This window comes from Microtus pennsylvanicus, assembly GCF_037038515.1.
Source record: "Microtus pennsylvanicus isolate mMicPen1 chromosome Y unlocalized genomic scaffold, mMicPen1.hap1 SUPER_Y_unloc_3, whole genome shotgun sequence".
NCBI classification, from domain to species: domain Eukaryota; kingdom Metazoa; phylum Chordata; class Mammalia; order Rodentia; family Cricetidae; genus Microtus; species Microtus pennsylvanicus.
The window spans coordinates 2,255,985-2,273,397 of record NW_027460881.1 but is presented as its reverse complement, the minus strand read 5'-3'; the positions used below and the strand labels follow the sequence as shown (position 1 = coordinate 2,273,397).

Here is a 17,413-nt window from a genome sequence, read left to right as displayed (position 1 = left end):
GGACAAAAAGTTGTATGATCTCGGGGCGGTATGAAGCTTGAGGGAAAACCATGTCAAATGGAAAGATGTGACCGATATCAGCGTGAGGTATTGGGACTTAAGAGGATAAAGAGTAGATTAATCAGGAAGGGACACAAATGTATACTCAAAATCAGAGAAAATTAGTTTTCATTTGGTGAATGGTTTAATTCATACTGGCTGTAAGTCGAAGGATGTTTGATCTCCACTAGAGCATGTTGCTTAGTGAAAAGAGTCTCCGCTCAGTTGTTCTTCTCCTGTAAGTTGGACATCAAGCTACCTACTTAGTTTTGCCAGAATTCTGTCTGCCACCTACTTTGTCATGCCTGGATTTGGTATGGCTTGAACTCTCATAGGTCTTATCCATGCCATCCAACCCTTGTCAGTTCATTTAAATAATTGCCCTGCCATATCTGGAAAACAGTGTTCCCTTTCATTGATCATGTTCTGTAGTACTTGGGCTATAAAACTCATGAACACACTCACCCACACACAGGATAATCATGTACATATGATGCCCACTAGTGTGTGACATGCACACATATGATGAATGCACCGAACTCCATAATATCAGTAAAGTAGGGAATCCATGATGCTAGGTGGAGTCTGGCAAAGACCCCAAACACCCATCAAACCGCCAAATACCAGTATGGTACTGATGTCTGACTCCCATCCTGTAAGGAACCTGCCATCCTGTAACTGGGCTATTTTTGGTTCCTTCATCTTCACAAACTTGGTTAAAATGTTAGAGTTGTCAAACTGGGAGTTAGGGTCCCGCATGTAGATCAGCTGTCCCAGGTCAGGTGATTTGGCTACAATTTGGGTGAGAAATTGTACCAGGGAATTCTGGTACACCCTCTCCTCTTCTTCTCCCTGTCCTCATCATCACTCTTGTGGGTGGGCCTGGAGCACAAAGAAGGTAAAATGGAATAAGCCTCCTCCTTAGTGGAAAACCTTGTCAATCCTTAATTTGACCTGACTCTCTGACGGAATGCAGAACATTATTTCCTACTAGGTCTCCTCATTCATTGGTTCACTCATTTTTCCAATGAATGATTGAATTCATCCATTCTTCCTTGTCTCTCTCTCTTCATTCTTCCCTTCTTCCATTTCCCCCTTGATTGTAGAAATTTGAGCAGCAGGGCTGCATCCCCATGGGGCCGCCTTGTAAGGTTATGCTCCGAAACAACAACACAAAACTATTCATTTCAACACTGCCTGCCCCATTCTTTTCAGCCTCTTAACCCATGTCTAATAATGTATGTTGCAGCACCAGGTGGGCTTAGAAGGAAAGATTTAGCATGTCTGACCTGGTGGCTGGCTGTATCGCCATCTGCCTCAGAGTGCAGAGCTACCATTTCTGCCCATGGCAGAGGTGCATGGCATCTCTAAGCTCAATTCCCTTTCCTCCAAGCATTCTCTTATGTTTATTCCACCCACCTATGTTCTTACCTTGCAGGCCAAACAGATTCTTTATTTAATTAACCAATGACCTATACTCCATCATTACTCCTATTTCTGTTTAAACAAGAACGGAATCTTTAACTTTAACATAGCAAAATTACATATAACAAAACAGTTATCAAGCAAGAATTACAGTTACAATATTTATATCTATTTTATCTTTTATCATAACAATGGAAAACTATAACTATCTATCTATTCTTCAACTCCATCAGAGACTCCAGAATCATACAGTATTACCTAAGCAAACAAAAAGTAGGCCATTTTCAAACTCTAGAAATGACAGAGACATCTCGCTGCCTGGACAGTCACCCAAAGTTCCTCTGTACCGTTGGTGTTTCCACCCTCAGCCTACAGGCCCATAGTTTCCAGCAGACATTTCCATGAAGCAGGAAATTTCAAAGGCAGTCACTATCTGCTTGTCTTGAAGAATGTTTTGCTGACCCTTTCCTGAATCAGGAACATGAAAAGATCATCTCACACTTAGGCAAGTTCAGTAGTCCTCTCTCTGAGTATTTTCTGTGTACAGTTTATGCAACAATCCAGGCAAGAGCAGTTTCTTCCCCAAATGGCTATCAAACTCCATAAGGATCCTCTTTGATGCCCATCTTCTTCCTGAAGTAGATATGTGCTGCCAAGAGTAGAGTGTCTCACTGTCATGAAAAACCCTAAGGTACTAAAACATTAAATAGCCTATTTTGTAGTCTAGAGATATATGAATAATGCCTATCTAACTGAAATATATATATCTATGTAGCTAGAAAATCTAACTAACATGACTAAAAACTTGACTATTATTAATGATTATCCATTAATAACCTATATACATTATATTTTTAAATGAACTACACAATCACAATACCTTAATGAAGATCAAAAATGCATATACATATAACAAAATTGACCTAAAATCTCTACCAGTAAAGCAAAATCTATACTAATGCAAATATTCATATCTATATCACATCCCACTTTAAATGTAAAAGAATGTTTATAAGCCATATTTGGGAACATGGGTGCAGTTTTTTCTCTCCAAAATGCTTCCTGATGAATGGTGGCATCATTATTGATTTATCTCAGTTGGCAGTTGAGCGAAGCAATTTTTTAAAGGTGTTCACAGCAACCTTTAAGTAGGGAGTGGTCCATCCTACAATATTAGGATAGAGGCATCCACAGACTATCACCCTCTGTGAAAACAAAATAGAAACTCCTTTCCAAAGCATCATGTCCTTAGATCCAAATTTCAAAGTCAAGGCATTTTCAAAATATCTATTTTGGATTATTTCAGCAGCTTTTATAAAGAAACATCTTTTAGCAGCTATTGCTACTGCCTCAAAATTCAAATGATTCAAAAAGAGCATAATAGCATACAATACCAAAATTCGCTGTGAATTTTCCATCTTTGTGCGCTTCAATTTAACCTCTATATTGTTTACTTTTCCTTTTTATTTTTTGCCTTCTGAGACAGGTTCTCTGTATCTTTGACCTGGAATAACTCTGTATACTTGTCTGTCCTTGAAGTCTCAGAGATCTGCCTCTCTCTGCCTTTGAGGCATTGGGATTAAAGGTGTATGCTACTACACATTGAACTCACAAAGATCTGTTTGTCTCTGCCTTCAAGGCACTGGGATTAAAGGCGTGTGCTACCTCACCTTGAAGGTACAGAGGTCAATCTCCCTCTGCCTCCCATGTGTTGGGTTTACAGGTGTGTACTACCACACCCAACAACTCTCTTCCTTTTTTTAACTTTAAGAACTTCAAATTTTAGCCTGCACATATTTTTAACACACTGTAAATCATTTAAAAATTTTCTTTGTCTTTGAATCTCTCTTTACTCTATTTCTCTCTCTGTTTTTCTGACCACATGAGTCTTTCATTTACCAAGCAATCGCAGTAGGACTAAAGCCGTGGCTTTGCTGGCCAGATGTAGCCCATTCCTTAGCGTTCTGCCATTCCAACCTTGTGGCTGAGGTACCGAACAGAGCCGCATTCAGTGCCACAAGTCTACAGTGTTTCAAGGTCCTTGCCATCAAAGAGGCTGCAACAGACAACACTCAAGCCCTCTTTCTGTAGCTGGCCCTCCTTCCTCAAACAGTCAGAGTTTGCCCAGGCAGGATGGCCCAGAAAGCCGGCATTTTAAAACAACACAGTTTTTTTTCCTGCTACTGCTGAAAACATACAAGCATTCAGTTGGCTTGTATCAACACCATTTAAATGTTTTGTGGCAGGACCTCTTAAGGGCTGCAGGGTTTTGCAGCTGAAGCTGAGTCAGCAAGCCTCTTTTAGATGAGATCCCTTGCTTTCTTCTAGCAAGCAGAGCAGACCGAGAAATCGCTGCTACCAAGAAAACATGCTTTACTCTTTCCCAAGCTTTCTCAGGCTTTCAGTGGATTCAGTTGTCCACAAGGTTGCAAGCCATTCTGGAGTTATTTTAGCAGAGAGGCTGTGTCCCCAGCACCACGGCCGCATGAAGGTTATGCCTGAAATAAATACACAAAAACTGTATTCTTTTAAAAACTGCTAGCCCATTAGATTCAGCATTTTAACCCATTTCTAATAATCAGTGTAGTATAACGAGGTGCACTTACCAGGAAAAATTCAGCATGTCTTACATAGTGGCTGGCTGCATCGACATCTGCCTCAGAGAGCAGAGCTATGGCATCTGCCGGGGAGAGGGGAGCATGGCTTCTCTGAGCTCACTACCTCTTCCTCCCGGCATTCTATTTTGTTTACTCCACCTACCTATGTTCTAACCTATCAGCTGAAGCGGATTCTTTCTTTAATTAATCAATAAACTTCTTCTGTCACTTTATCCTTTCAACAGCTTGCCCATAGAAATCTCCCATGTGTCTTCTGTTGTATAATCTTTCATTTGTAAAGAACTTGCACTCTCAGGGGAGGATTTTTCTGACATCTCTGTGGATGGAGATCATATGAGGAAGATCAGATGAGCAACCATGACAACTCTAATGCTGTAGAGTTAGGTGGACCAGAGATTGATGGCTGACATTCCTGTGCTATGCATCAGATGCCCCTGAACTCTGGCCCTGTTGACAGACAGGCAGACATCAAGTTGGTCACACATACTTAACTCATTCAGGTTCACAGATACTGTAAATGGAGTTTTAATTCTTCTCCTAAACTAATAAAAAAACCAAGATTAGGAGAAGAGAAGAGCCTGAAGTAAAGCCTCAAAATGGGTCATTTTGCAAAGGAAAGGTTACCTGCCTCCATGTATGCTGTCTCCCATTCTTAGTCAAATCCATCCTTCCAGTGTTTAGCTAACAGCTAACCATAGGATTGAACCCAACTGCCTTTGATTTCTGAAATAAGTGCTGTCCCCTTAAGGTCTCATAACAGCACAGGAAGGTTTGTAAGACTGTCCCAGCAACAATTTAAAGCAATTCTAGGACACCAAAGATGCAGCAAATTTGCTTAATTGGTAATATAGATCGTTCTGATGGGAAAAAATAATTTAGAATTAAAAAAAAAAAACATATTGGTGTACTCACGATGAATTTATGTGATATGGCACACACAGGCTTCTGGTTCTGAATACTTCATGCTCGGTGGGTTTTGGAGATTGTCGTGACCCTGAACCTAGCTGGAGGCTTTGGGGCCTTGAAAGGACAAGACTTAATATTTCAACATCCTTGTACTTGGTCCCCACTGTTTACTGATTTCCTTACAGAGAATGAGCAGCCATCTACTCCTGCTGCCATGCCTTCCCCACATGAACAGAGAGAAGACCCTATACACACAGGTTGCTTGTATCACATATGAAAGCATAAGTCACAAACAAACTCCCACAACAGTTTAGAATTGTGATTAATAGAATGATTAGTTCTTGAAAGGGGAAAAACTTAGAGATCACAATCTCTTACAAAAGCCCTCTGCAGGATCAGAAAAGGAGCCTAGTAGCCGGAAGGGAAGCTCAAGCAAGAGATCTAGCTGAAGGTAGAAGTTGCTTTTTAAAAGAGAGAGAGACCACAACTCAATGGGCTGGTATCTCAGTGGCTATTCAGGAAACATCACAGAGAAAGGATCTGCTTCATGCATGAGAGTCACCGATGATTTCCCTTTAAGAAAAAAAACCATCAAAACTCCCAATAACATCATCAGCATTCAACAACATGTCTATGATTTCTTTGCCTTGCCTTTGATTGTGCAGTAAATGATGCTGATAGTTAATCTGTGCAATTAATGCAAATTTCCTTGTAACTGACTAGACAGAATTGACAGGTTATCTTAAACACAGCAGGGAGTCACTCTACGATGGAACTGGTTCATCATCACCTGTGTGACAGTGACATAATTAAGACCTTTCCTTTGTCTATAAATCTCATTACGTTCAACATGGTATGTTGTCATACAGATTTCTTAGGGTTTTGTCCCACTGGTGGTTTCCTTGGTATGCTTACATAATTTTTGCCAGATCCAATCAGTTTTGCCATGCACTCTCAGCTCCACGTCATTGTGTTCCCCTTATGTTCCAGTCCAGGCATTTTAGACCTCTTGTAACTGTTGTAAGAGTATCTCGTGTTCCACCTAAATGATTTAGGGTTTTATTTAGGCGGGGTTTTATCTTCCATCACTGAGTTCATTGACTTTCCTTGGGCGTAATTCCTGGGACACTGAGCCTAACTCCTGGGGGATTCCTCCAGTTATTTCTCCTTGATGAGACAGTTTACACTCTCACTATTACTGTGAGAGTGTTTCTGTAGCAAATATTCTTCTCAAGATGAGAAGAAACTTCAATATTACTATCCATTTGTTATTGTGATTTAAATACACACACACAAACACACACAAGTTAATGCACATACACTGATGATATCTCAATTTATGGGGCCATTCTGGGGATGTCAAGATCGATATCTCTCGAGTGGTTCTCAGAAGGCCATAAGGTGACCCTCTCTAGGTACTTAAGCAGGGAGGAGAAGTTGTCCGCACTGTGACATGTCCCTAGGAACTATGTGTGCCTTGTCCCATAGTCAGACTGATGACTGACTATCTTGAAAAGCACCATGGAACTTTTGTTTGGCAAATGATGGAGATCAAGTCAGGGTCAAAATCAGAAAACTAGATGGAGCTTCCAAGCTCCAGTGGAAGAGCAGATGGATGGAGAAAAAGAGCAAGGATGTCAGGAATATAAGGGCTTGGTCCACACTATGAGACACTGTGCCTGAACTAAGGGGATTTCAACTAATCCAGTGACCTGGGAATGAAAGAACATGGGATCAAACCGGAAGCTCTGAATGTGGCTGACAATTGGGGCAGACGGAGAAGCCAAAGATAATGGCACTTGCAATTGTCTGCATATCATACACTGGCTTTTTGTGATCATATTTTTTGTGGATGCATACCTTGCTAAATCTGGATGGATGAAGGGTGGGCTTGGACTTCTCACAGCTAAAGTACCCTGCCCTCTATTTGGACTGGTGTTTGAGTGGAGAGGTTTATTTGCGGAGCAAGAAGAATGTGGGAGGAGGAAGAGAAGTGGAAAGTTTGATAATTATTATTATGAAGTAATGGAAAAATCAATAGAAAATAACCAATGAGGACATTGGAGCTAGGAAAAAAAAAAACATTCATGTGAGTTGTTGACTCAGACCAAAAATTATTATACAGAAAAAAAAAACACACATAAAAAGGTTGAGTTACTTGGAAAATATGACTCAAGTAATTGGGAAGAAGATTGCGGTTTTTATTTTGGGTCTTCATGAGGCTGTATGAGCAGCATTTTAGGACCTGTATGCTGGATATTTCTGGGGGTTAGTAGGGAAGAAACCTGGCTAGGAGGAGTTTTATGACATAAGTAGGGCCTTGATGATGTCACAAAGCTTTGGTTGGGGGTGGCAACTCTGTTCCACATGAAGCACTAGTCTTCTGTGAAGGTGGGCTTACTATCTTCATGGTGGCTGAGGAGGTCAGTTCAGCTCTTGGGCTCCACAACTGTTCAACCGAATTTCCAGAAGTTGGAATCTAGAGAGCCAAGATATTTTCTTTTGGTAAATATGTTTAGGAATCCACTAGGACCTCTGTAGTCAAAGAAAGGTTTCTTTCAAATCTGCTCTGGGTCCAAAATTTATGTCGTTAACAGCTCCTATATTTGATAGCTGGGGGACGGTTAATGTCAGGTATTCTCCCCACTCTATCTTTGCTAAAAATGTCCAATTCCTCAGTCCACTTAAATGGCAAAGATCCTCTTTGTCCATATGTGTTTTAAAAGCTAATTATTTCTAATAGGTGCTGTTGCACAGATTAATGTTTCTTTCTTTTGGCAGTTTGACTCACAGTACTCACTTCTCTAATGAAGATACAGAATATCTTTATGTAATCAAGCTGGATCTGGATCAGGAGACACAATAGAGAGAGCCCGTGGACTGGAGTGCCATGACCTTGGGCAGGTGGTTATAGATCAGCCAACAAACCAGTAGCTTGAGTTGTAAAGAGAGGAGTGGCTGTTCTTTGAATTCTTTGCCATCTGTTCAGATATTTCTTTCTCACTTTAGGTATAGGCATAGCTTCCTCTCTCATTGATATAGTAAGTCAGGAAGTAGGTTTCTCAGTAGAGGTCAATTGCATTTTGCAGCAGGAATATGTCTCTGATACACATATACTGAGCTGTAGACAAGAGTTTGATACTTTTCCTATTAATTTCTTAAGAACATATTCCATTTAGGTATCCAAATCTATTCAGCCCTGCCTTTTTCACCTGCTCCAAAGTTATTCCTAAAAAGAGCCTTGACCTCACACCCTCACCTTCTTATCCTTGCAGACACTTATGGTGGAGGAAACCACTTTGTGTCTGATTTAAACTGAAGAGTTCTTCCTATGCAGAGATTGGCAGCTATGAAGCCCAAGCACAGAAACAGAGCCAAGAGACAGTGGAACAGGAGTGCTGTGGCCTATCTCAGAAAGTCTCCCGCCATGATGAAGATGCCTCTTAGTATGAGTTGCATGCCACATCTCCAGAGGAAGAATGGGCCATCGCTCCAGAAGCAAAAACTTAGTAAGCCTTTTGAGGCCCTGGAGAATATTGTTGGCCGCAGAATTTCTCATGGCTGGAAGGAAGCCAATGAACCAGTCACCCATTGGAAAGCCATCATTCTAGATCAACTGCCAACATATCCCTCTCTCTATTTGTTGAAATATGATGGGATTGATTGTGTCTATGGCTTGGAGCTTCATAGTGATGAAAGGATTTTAAACCTGAAGATCCTGCGTAATAATGTGCCATTTCCTCAGGTGACAGACACTCATCTCTCAAACACCATAGTTGGCAGAGCAGTGAAACATACATTCATGGACACAAATGGCTCTAAGAAAGACTGGAACGGGATGGTCCTAGAAGAGGTGCCAATCATGAAGACCTGGTTTTATATTACCTACAAGAAAGATCCGGTCTTGTACATTTACCACCTCCTGGATGACTACCTGGAAGGCAACCTCCACATCATGCCCGGCTCTAAGGAAGAGTTTAGTGGCGTGGTCCCAGGTGAGGTGCAGGCCATAACGACCTGTTTCTACATGGTCAACGAGAATGATCCGGTCCTGTACCTTTACCACCATCATGATGATTCCATTGAAGGCAACCTCCACATCACGCCTGAATGTCCTCCAGTAGAGGTGACTTTGGAATTAGGCAGGGATTCCTTGGAGGGCAAAAGAGTGCAGTACAACAAAAAAGATGGAACCCAAGAGATAGGTAAAATTATTTGCCAAGTTCCCAACAAACCTTCTGTGTATTTCATCAAGTTTGATAATGACTTCCATATCTATGTCTATGATTTGGTGAAGATCTGTTAAAGTGAAATTTTCAAATTTTGAGGGGAGGACTTAATTCTCTCCTTGGGAATGTGTTTTTTCAGAGATACCTCAGGTCTTCTATGAATCCTGGTATCTTTTCCAATGGATTATTCTTTCTCAAAGAATAAAAATTTTTTAACATGTTGTGTTATTTGGTCAATGATGGATTGTGTTTGGTGGATGGGGCATCACAGAAATACATGCCTCAAAACAAAGCAGGATTTATGGTCTTTTCCCCTTGGAGAGTAAAGGACTGGGGATGCGTGGTGTGGTAAAGGACAAGATGGCTGTCAAGGAAGCAGTGGAGAGGGGACAAAAATTGTATGATCTCGAGGCGGTATGAAGCTTGAGGAAAACCATGTCAAATGGAAAGATGTGACCGATATCAGCGTGAGGTATTGGGACTTAAGAGGATAAAGAGTAGATTAATCAGGAAGGGACACAAATGTATACTCAAAATCAGAGAAAATTAGGTTTCATTTGATGAATGGTTTAATTCGTACTGGCTGTAAGTTAAAGGATGTTTGATCTCCACTAGAGCATGTTGCTTAGTGAAAAGTGTCTCCGCTCAGTTGCTCTTCTCCAGTAAGTTGGACATCAAGCTACCTACTTAGTTTTGCCAGAATTCTGTCTGCCACCTACTTTGTCATGCCTGGATTTGGTATGCCTTGAACTCTCATAGGTCTTATCCATGCCATCCAACCCTTGTCAGTTCATTTAAATAATTGCCCTGCCATATCTGGAAAACAGTGTTCCCTTTCATTGATCATGTTCTGTAGTACTTGGGCTATAAAACTCATGAACACACTCACCCACACACAGGATAACCATGTACATATGATGCCCACTAGTGTGTGACATGCACACATATGATGAATGCACCGAACTCCATAATATCAGTAAAGTAGGGAATCCATGATGCTAGGTGGAGTCTGGCAAAGACCCCACACACCCATCAAACCACCAAATAGCAGTATGGTACTGATGTCTGACTCCCATCCTGTAAGGAACCTGCCATCCTGCAACTGGACTATTTTTGGTTCCTTCATCTTCACAAACTTGGTTAAAATGTTAGAGTTGTCAAACTGGGAGTTAGGGTCCAGCATGTAGATCAGCTGTCCCAGGTCAGGTGATTTGGCTACAATTTGGGTGAGAAATTGTACCAGGGAATTCTGGTACACCCTCTCCTCTTCTTCTCCCTGTCCTCATCATCACTCTTGTGGGTGGGCCTGGAGCACAAAGAACGTAAAATGGAATAAGCCTCCTCCTTAGTGGAAAACCTTGTCAATCCTTAATTTGACCTGACTCTCTGAGGGAATGCAGCACATTTTTTCCTACTAGGTCTCCTCATTCATTGGTTCACTCATTTTTCCAATAAATGATTGAATTCATCCATTCTTCCTAGTCTCTCTCTCTTCTTTCTTCCCTTCTTCCATTTCCCCCTTGATTGTAGAAATTTGAGCAGCAGGGCTGCATCCCCATGGGCCCGCCTTGTAGGGTTATACTCCGAAACAACAACACAAAACTATTCATTTAAACACTGCCTGCCCCATTATTTTCAGCCTCTTAACCCATGTCTAATAATGTATGTTGCAGCACGAGGTGCGCTTAGAAGGAAAGATTTAGCATGTTTGACCTGGTGGCTGGCTGTATCGCCATCTGCCTCAGAGTGCAGAGCTACCATTTCTGCCCATGGGAGAGGTGCATGGCATCTCTAAGCTCAATTCCTATTCCTCCCAGCATTCTCTTATGTTTATTCCACCCACCTATGTTCTAACCTTTCAGGCCAAACAGTTTCTTTATTTAATTAACCAATGACCAATACTCCATCATTACTTTTATTTCTGTTTAAACAAGAATGGAATCTTTAATTTTAACATAGCAAAATTACATATAACAAAACAGTTATCAAGCAAGAATTACAGTTACAATATTTATATCTATTTTATCTTTTATCATAACAATGGAAAACTATAAGTGTCTATCTATTCTTCAACTCCATCAGAGACTCCAGAATAATACAGTATTACCTAAGCAAACAAAAAGTAAGCCATTTTCAAACTCTAGAAATGACAGAGACATCTCGCTGCCTGGACAGTCACCCAAAGATCCTCTGTACCGTTCGGGTTTCCATCCTCAGCCTACAGGCCCATAGTTTCCAGCAGACATTTCCATGAAGCAGGAAATTTCAAAGGCAGTCACTATCTGCTTGTCTTGAAGAATGTTTTGCTGACCCTTTCCTGAATCAGGAACACGGAAAGATCATCTCACCTTTAGGCAAGTTCAGTAGTCCTCTCTCTGAGTGTTTTCTGTGTACAGTTTATGCAACAATCCAGGCAAGAGCAGTTTCTTCCCCAAATGGCTATCAAACTCCATAAGGATCCTCTTTGATGTCCATCTTCTTCCTGAAGTAGATATGTGCTGCCAAGAGTAGAGTGTCTCACTGTCATGAAAAACCCTAAGGTACTAAAACATTAAATAGCCTATTTTGTAGTCTAGAGAGATATGAATAATGCCTATCTAACTGAAATATATATATCTATGTAGCTAGAAAATCTAACTAACATGGCTACAAACTTGACTATTATTAATGATTATCCATTAATAACCTATATACATTATATTTTTAAATGAACTACACAATCACAATACCTTAATGAAGATCAAAAATGCATATACATATAACAAAATTGACCTAAAATCTCTATCAGTAAAGCAAAATCTATACTAATGCAAATATTCATATCTATATCACATCCCACTTTAAATGTAAAAGAATGTTTATAAGCCATATTTGGGAACGTAGGTGCAGTTTTTTCTCTCCAAAATGCTTCCTGCTGAATGGTGGCATCATTATTGATTTATCTCAGTTGGCAGTTGAGCGAAGCAATTTTTTAAAGGTGTTCACAGCAACCTTTAAGTAGGGAGTGGTCCATCCTACAATATTAGGATAGAGGCATCCACAGACTATCACCCTCTGTGAAAACAAAATAGAAACTCCTTTCCAAAGCATCATGTCCTTAGATCCAAATTTCAAAGTCAAGGCATTTTCAAAATATCTATGTTGGATTATTTCAGCAGCTTTTATAAAGAAACATCTTTTAGCAGCTATTGCTACTGCCTCAAAATTCAAATGATTCAAAAAGAGCATAATAGCATACAATATCAAAATTCGCTGTGAATTTTCCATCTTTGTGCGCTTCAATTTAACCTCTATATTGTTTATTTTTCCTTTTTATTTTTTGCCTTTTGAGGCAGGTTCTCTGTATCTTTGACCTGGAATTACTCTGTATACCTGTCTGTCCTTGAAGTCTCAGAGATCTGCCTCTCTCTGCCTTTCAGGCATTGGGATTAAAGGTGTATGCTACTACACATTGAACTCACAAAGATCTGTTTGTCTCTGCCTTCAAGGCACTGGGATTAAAGGCGTGTGCTAACTCACCTTGAAAATACAGAGGTCAATGTCCCTCTGCCTCCCATGTGTTGGGTTTACAGGTGTGTACTACCACACCCAACAACTCCCTTCCTTTTTTTAACTTTAAGAACTTCAAATTTTAGCCTGCACATATTTTTAACACACTGTAAATCATTTAAAAATTTTCTTTGTCTTTGAATCTCTCTTTACTCTATTTCTCTCTCTGTTTTTCTGACCACATGAGTCTTTCATTTACCAAGCAATCTCAGTAGGACTAAAGCCGTGGCTTTGCTGGCCAGATGTAGCCCATTCCTTAGCTTTCTGCCATTCCAACCTTGTGGCTGAGGTACCGAACAGAGCCGCATTCAGTGCCACAAGTCTACAGTGTTTCAAGGTCCTTGCCATCATATGACTGCAACAGACAACACTCAAGCCCTCTTTCTGTAGCTGGCCCTCCTTCCTCAAACAGACAGAGTGTGCCCAGGAAGGATGGCCCAGAAAGCCGGCATTTTAAAACAACACAGTTTTTTTTTTTCCTGCTACTGCTGAAAACATACAAGCATTCAGTTGGCTTTTATCAACACCATTTCAATGTTTTGTGGCAGGACCTCTTAAGGGCTGCAGGGTTTTGCAGCTGAAGCTGAGTCAGCAAGCCTCTTTTAGATGAGAGCCCTTGCTTTCTTCATGCAAGCAGAGCAGACCGAGAAATCGCTGCTACCAAGAAAACATGCTTTACTCTTTCCCAAGCTTTCTCAAGCTTTCAGTGGATTCAATTGTCCACAAGGCTGCAAGCCATTCTGTAGTTATTTGAGCAGCCAGGCTGTGTCCCCAGCACCACGGCCGCATGAAGGTTATGCCTGAAATAAATACACAAAAACTGTATTCTTTTAAACACTGCTGGCCCATTAGATTCAGCATTTTAACCCATTTCTAATAATCAGTGTAGTATTATGAGGTGCACTTACCAGGAAAAATTCAGCATGTCTGACATGGTGGCTGGCTGCATCGACATCTGCCTCAGAGAGCAGAGCTATGGCATCTGCCGGGGAGAGGGGAGCATGGCTTCTCTGAGCTCACTACCTCTTCCTCCCGGCATTCTATTTTGTTTACTCCACCTACCTATGTTCTAACCTATCAGCTGAAGCGGATTCTTTCTTTAATTAATCAATAAACTTCTTCTGTCACTTTATCCTTTCAACAGCTTGCCCATATAAATCTCCCATGTGTCTTCTGTTGTATAATCTTTCATTTGTAAAGAACTTGCACTCTCAGGGGAGGATTTTTCTGACATCTCTGTGGATGGAGATCATATGAGGAAGATCAGATGAGCAACCATGACAACTCTAATGCTGTAGAGTTAGGTGGACCAGAGATTGATGGCTGACATTCCTGTGCTATGCATCAGATGCCCCTGAACTCTGGCCCTGTTGACAGACAGGCAGACATCAAGTTGGTCACACATACTTAACTCATTCAGGTTCACATATACTGTAAATGGAGTTTTAATTCTTCTCCTAAACTAATAAAAAAACCAAGATTAGGAGAAGAGAAGAGCCTGAAGTAAGGCCTCAAAATGGGTCATTTTGCAAAGGAAAGGTTACCTGCCTCCATGTATGTTGTCTCCCTTTCTTAGTCAAATCCATCCTTCCAGTGTCTAGCTAACAGCTAGCCATAGGATTGAACCCAACTGCCTTTGATTTCTGAAATAAGTGCTGTCCCCTTAAGGTCTCATAACAGCACAGGAAGGTTTGTAAGACTGTCCCAGCAACAATTTAAAGCAATTCTAGGACACCAAAGATGCAGCAAATTTGCTTAATTGGTAATATAGATCGTTCTGATGGGAAAAAATAATTTAGAATTAAAAAAAAAAAAACAGATTGGTGTACTCACGATGAATTTATGTGATATGGCACACACAGGCTTCTGGTTCTGAATACTTCTTGCTCGGTGTGTTTTGTAGATTGTCGTGACCCTGAACCTAGCTGGAGGCTTTGGGGCCTTGAAAGGACAAGACTTAATATTTCAGGACATCCTTGTACTTGGTCCTCACTGTTTACTGATTTCCTTACAGAGAATGAGCAGCCATCTACTCCTGCTGCCATGCCTTCCCCACATGAACAGAGAGAAGACCCTATACACACAGGTCGCTTGTATCACATGTGAAGGCATAAGTCACAAACAAACTCCCACAGTAGTTTAGAGTTGTGATTAATAGAATGATGAGTTCTTGAAAGGGGAAAAACTTAGAGATCACAATCCCTGACAAAAGCCCTCTGCAGCATCAGAAAAGGAGCCTAGTAGCCGGAAGGGAAGCTCAAGCAAGAGATCAAGCTGAAGGTAGAAGTTGCTTTTTAAAAGAGAGAGAGACCACAACTCAATGGGCTGGTATCTCAGTGGCTATTCAGGTAACATCACAGAGAAAGGATCTGCTTCATGCATGAGAGTCAACGATGATTTCCCTTTAAGAAAAAAACCCATCAAAACTCCCAATAACATAATCAGCATTCAACAACATGTCTATGATTTCTTTGCCTTGCCTTTGATTGTGCAGTAAATGATGATGATAGTTAATCTGTGCAATTAATGCAAATTTCCTTGTAACTGACTAGACAGAATTGACAGGTTATCTTTAACACAGCAGGGAGTCACTCTACGATGGAACTGGTTCATCATCACCTGTGTGACAGTGACATAATTAAGATCTTTCCTTTGTCTATAAATCTCATTATGTTCAACATGATATGTTGTCATACAGATTTCTTAGGGTTTTGTCCCACTGGTGGTTTCCTTGGTAGGCTTACGTAATTTTTGCCAGATCCAATCAGTTTTGCCATGCACTCTCAGCTCCACGTCATTGTGTTCCCCTTATGTTCCAGTCCAGGCATTTTAGACCTCTTGTAACTGTTGTAAGAGTATCTCAAGTTCCACCTAAATGATTTAGGGTTTTATTTAGGCTGGGTTTTATCTTCCATCACTGAGTTCATTGACTTTCCTTGGGCGTAATTCCTGGGACACTGAGCCTAACTCCTGGGGGATTCCTCCAGTTATTTCTCCTTTCTTAGATAGTTTACACTCTCACTATTACTGTGAGAGTGTTTCTGTAGCAAATATTCTTCTCAAGATGAGAAGAAACTTCAATGTTACAATCCATTTGTTATTGTGATTTAAATACACACACACAAACACACACAAGTTAATGCACATACACTGATGATATCTCAATTTATGGGGCCATTCTGGGGATGTCAAGATCGATATCTCTCGAGTGGTTCTCAGAAGGCCATAGGGTGACCCTCTCTAGGTACTTAAGCAGGGAGGAGAAGTTGACCGCACTGTGACATGTCCCTAGAAACTATGTGTGCCTTGTCCCATAGTCAGACTGATGACTGACTATCTTGAAAACCAACATGGAACTTTTGTTTGGCAAATGATGGAGATCAAGTCAGGGTCAAAATCAGAAACCTAGATGGAGCTTCCAAGCTCCAGTGGAAGAGCAGATGGATGGAGAAAAAGAGCAAGGATGTCAGGAATATAAGGGCTTGGTCCACATTATGAGACACTGTGCCTGAACTAAGGGGATTTCAACTAATCCAGTGACCTGGGAATGAAAGAACATGGGATCAAACTGGAAGCTCTGAATGTGGCTGACAATTGGGGCAGATGGAGAAGCCAAAGATAATGGCACTTGCAATTGTCTGCATATCATACACTGGCTTTTTGTGATCATATTTTTGTGGATGCATACCTTGATAAATCTGGATGGATGAAGGGTGGGCTTGGACTTCCCACAGCTCAAAGTACCCTGCCCTCTATTTGGACTGGTGTTTGAGTGGAGAGGTTTATTTGCGGAGCAAGAAGAATGTGGGAGGAGGAAGAGAAGTGGAAAATTTGATAATTATTATTATGAAGTAATGGAAAAATCAATAGAAAATAACCACTGGGGACATTGGAGCTAGGAAAAAAAAAACATTCATGTGAGTTGTTGACTCAGACCAAAAATTATTTTACAGAAAAAAAAACACATAAAAAGGTTGAGTTACTTGGAAAATATGACTCAAGTAATTGGGAAGAAGATTGGGGTTTTTATTTTGGGTCTTCATGGGGCTTTATGAGCAGCATTTTAGGACCTGTATGCTGGATATTTCTGGGGGTTAGTAGGGAAGAAACCTGGCTAGGAGGAGTTTTATGACATAAGTAGAGCCTTGATGATGTCACAAAGCTTTGTTTGGGGGTGGCAACTCTGTTCCACATGAAGCACTAGTCTTCTGTGAAGGTGGGCTTACTATCTTCACGGTGGCTGAGGAGGTCAGTTCAGCTCTTGGGCTCCACAACTGTTCAACCGAATTTCAGAAGTTGGAATCTAGGGAGCCAAGATATATTCTTTTGGTAAATATGTTTAGGAAGCAACTAGGACCTCTGTAGTCAAAGAAAGGTTTCTTTCAAATCTGCTCTGGGTCCAAAATTTATGTTGTTAACAGCTCCTATATTTGATAGCTGGGGGACGGTTAATGTCAGGTATTCTCCCCACTCTATCTTTGCTAAAAATGTCCAATTCCTAAGTCCACTTAAATGGCAAAGATCCTCTTTGTCCATATGTGTTTTAAAAGCTAATTATTTCTAATAGGTGCTGTTGCACAGATTAATGTTTCTTTCTTTTGGCAGTTTGACTCACAGTACTCACTTCTCTAATGAAGATACAGAATA

General features: G+C 40.8%; 1 protein-coding gene across 1 annotated transcript in view; it reads left to right on the top strand.

Annotated features, from left to right (window-relative positions):
- The first annotated feature begins 8,337 nt into the window (after positions 1-8,337).
- LOC142842122 (uncharacterized) overlaps positions 8,338-17,413 on the top strand; it is a 39,368-nt gene continuing 30,292 nt past the window's right edge. The window contains exons 1-2 of the mRNA XM_075959044.1: positions 8,338-8,929; positions 9,077-9,279. Coding sequence (XP_075815159.1) covers positions 8,338-8,929; positions 9,077-9,279 — 795 coding nt within the window. The remainder of the gene's footprint in view (positions 8,930-9,076; positions 9,280-17,413) is intronic.